Source organism: Drosophila albomicans, unplaced genomic scaffold (assembly GCF_009650485.2).
Source record: "Drosophila albomicans strain 15112-1751.03 unplaced genomic scaffold, ASM965048v2 utg000052l_pilon, whole genome shotgun sequence".
Taxonomy (NCBI): domain Eukaryota; kingdom Metazoa; phylum Arthropoda; class Insecta; order Diptera; family Drosophilidae; genus Drosophila; species Drosophila albomicans.
In genome coordinates, this window is record NW_026263671.1 from 84,567 (window position 1) to 87,970 (window position 3,404).

At 54.6% G+C, this 3,404-nt stretch overlaps 1 protein-coding gene across 1 annotated transcript; it reads left to right on the top strand.

The window, feature by feature from the left end:
* The first annotated feature begins 433 nt into the window (after positions 1-433).
* LOC117577219 (fibrous sheath CABYR-binding protein-like) lies at positions 434-2,881 on the top strand. The gene is made up of 2 exons (XM_052008380.1): positions 434-525; positions 1,479-2,881. The coding sequence occupies exon 2, from the start codon at positions 1,482-1,484 to the stop codon at positions 2,652-2,654; it is 1,173 nt and encodes a 390-aa protein (XP_051864340.1). The 5' UTR covers positions 434-525; positions 1,479-1,481; the 3' UTR covers positions 2,655-2,881.
* The last annotated feature ends 523 nt before the right edge of the window (positions 2,882-3,404 follow it).

Consider the following 3,404-nt stretch of genomic DNA (forward strand, 5'->3'; position numbering starts at 1 on the left):
AATACGACGTGCGATATCGACCCGGAAAGCAGAACGTAGTCGCCGACGCTCTTTCCCGACAACCCCTTACCAGGCTGGCTATGTTAAAGGAGGAGGCCCAACCTTGTTCGTGGCTATCCCGGCGCATACGACAGGTGAGTGAGGAACCACAACGCTACCCGGATTATACCATCAGGGACGGGCAACTGTTCCGGCACATCGTGCATCGGTCCGATGACTTCGACGACGTGACTTGGAAGTTGTGCGTACCCCGGGCCATGCGACCTCGCGTTCTTCACGAGTGTCATGACCAACCAGCTGCCGGCCACTTAGGAGTACGTAAGACTATTCTTCGAATTAGTCAGCGGTACTACTGGCCAGGTATGCATCGGGACGTCAAGAAACACGTCCGGCAATGCCTGAGCTGTCAAAAATTCAAGACATCACAGCAGAAGCCTGCTGGACCCATGCATACCCGGCCCGCAGAAGAACCCTTCGCCGTCATTGGAGCTGATTTCGTCGGCCCACTTCCTCGTTCCAAACAAGGTAACACAATGCTCCTCGTTTTCTTTGACTTATTTTCCAAATGGGTAGAACTAGTGCCACTACGACGTGCCACTACTGCGAGCCTTCAGCGTGCGTTCCGAGAGCGAATCCTCGCTCATTTCGGGGTTCCGAGACGTTTCGTGTGCGACAATGGGACGCAATTCACTAGTCGGTCTTTCAAGGCATTTCTAAAAATCGCCGGGGTCGAACTACAACACACTGCTCCCTATTCGCCCCATGAAAATCCAACGGAACGAGCCAACCGGACGATTAAAACCATGATCTCGCAACTAATCGACGGACAACAGAACCAATGGGATGAGTTACTTCCAGAGATCACACTAGCTATAAATTCCAGCGTCTCCGAGTCCACCGGCTACAGTCCAGCTTTCCTAGTACAGGGTAGGGAGCCACGACTTCCCGGAGGATTATATGACGAGGTGACACCAGAGGCCCCCGGCGGACTAGAAGACCCCGGAGATAAGGCAAAAAGACTGCAGGAGATCTTTACCATCGTACGCGGAAACCTGAATCAAGCGAGCCATGACCAGAGTCGACATTACAATCTACGCCGGAGGCAATGGCGACCTACTTTGGGCGGAAAGGTGCTTTTGCGGCAACACCATCTCTCTAACGCTGCCGACGGTTTCGCAGCAAAACTAGCTCCGAAATTCGATGGCCCGTACATAGTAAAGAAGTTCATTGCAGCAAACATCGTCCGCTTACAACACACTACGACCAACCAAAGAAGAGTGGCTAACATTGCCGATCTCCGGGAGTTCCAGGAGCAGAGGCCTGACTCCGAGGCCGAAGACTACGAAAGCGACACGTCGGGAACCGCGATCAAACCCTGATCCTATCCCTCCGACCACAATTTCCTCAGTCGCCAGTCCACTTCCTCAGTTCCACCAGTCAGTTACTAATAATCTCACGACTTTTCTCAATCATTACAGTACATGGAATCTATCGACCTCACCTGTTCTTCTCCGCCACGCGACTACGCTGGCGATGCACCCCCAATGACGCCGGATCGTGCGGAGCAGCGCTATTCCTCGTACCCGCATCCTCAGGGTGAGTCGCCTGAAAAGGGGGAGTCACTATACACCCCGTGGGACAAGGATGACCCGTTCTACTTGGCTGGCCTACCAGCCAGATACGACTTCACCAGCGAGGGGGAATCGGAGGAGAGGCCATATGAGGAGGACGACGAGTCCAAACAGGAGGAGAGCAGCGAGGCGGAAGAGCCCCGGTTTCGACTCCCACCAGGCGCCTGGTCACCCAGACCCGGGCAACGCCGCGACCCGCGACTAGGGCATGGGCTGTATGCTCGACCCCCGTCGCCGACCGAGACGGAGGTGCAACGGTACCGGCCTCCGCCCACTGAGGATAGCGACACGGATGAACCGTTTTTCATCGAGGAGGTAGACCGTACGGTGACCTACGAGCCGGCCATCCGCCCATGGGGAATGCGGGTAACCCGTATTGACCGGGCGGTGGTGGATGTTATCCTCCCTCCAGGGGAAACCCTCACATCCTATTTCGAGCTGCCAGAGCACTGGAATTATCGGGGGCCAGCGATCGCTGACCGCCCGGTGCCACCACCCTACTTCCCGCCAGCCTTTCGGCGCCCGACGACGCCCGTTCTACGCCGACTGGAGGAAATGGATATGTCCGACCCCGACGGGTTCCCCCTCCCTAAGTCTTCCTACGACCCGCCGCAAGAGGGTCCACGTTGGGAGTCCGCGTCGTCGGACGACGAGCCGGACGGGCCTCGGTTCCGCCGGCAGTACCCAAGGACATCCCCAGCCAACGAGGAGTCCGACTCTCTCGACGACCTGCTGGAGGTCTTGGGGCAGGATTTGGTTCCGTTGCAGGAGGAGGAGGAGAAACCCCTGATGACTGAGGTAGCCCAGGAAAGCGAGCTGGTGGAAGCTCCTGCCGAGTGGAAGGTAGAAACGCCTCAACGCCAACTACCCCGGGGCCTAGTCGAGGAGGTCCGCTGCAGCGAGGGACGCGGAACTAGGACAAGGTTCACGCATACCTTCCTCGATACCACATACCAGGTGAACCGAACCAAAACCGGACGTATCCGGATTTTTATTCGCCCTGCAGGAAAGGGGGGAGTGTGACGCACCATACGGCGCCACAACAATAAATAAGCGTTTCGATAACATATGTACCAGTGTTTTCTCTTATACTTGGTCACTCACCCAGCTGTGCTGAGTTAACAGCGCATTTGCAAAGAGAGTTCACAGAGCATGCGCAGCGCAAAAATGAGCAAAGCGAGTTCATAGAGCATGCGCAGCGCAAATATGAGCCAAGCAAGTTGACAGCGCGTGCGCAGCGCAAAAATGAGCAAGCAAGTTAACAGCACAAGTGCAACGCAAGAGCGAGTTAACAGCACAAGTGCAACGCAAGAGCGAGTTAACAGCACAAGTGCAACGCAAAAGCGAGTTAACAGCACATGCGCAAATTTAGGTCAAGAAAGTACAAAGCGAGTTGGCAGAGCCAAGACCTTGACCTAGATAAAAAGGCGAGAGTAGGAGGAGCGGCTCTCTCACTCTCTGATAAGAACTTGTAGTGCGTAACACGTAAACCCGCGAGTGACAAAAATCTAAGTACCACGTGCCGAGTACGCGCCAAGCAATAAAAACACGCAAGACATTTGGATATTAAAAGGTACGTTCAAGCTAAATGCTTGAGACACTTTAATTACTCCCTTTGCTCCCCGTTCAACACATGCGATTACGCATAGCCTGTAGCATAGTCATTTGTATTAACCCCCATCGAGTGCGACAACGCACAAACACCACCACACTAACGATACACATTGTGTTTTCTTTTCGCCGCGTCTTTCGCTCGTCGTTGTCTACCATTTT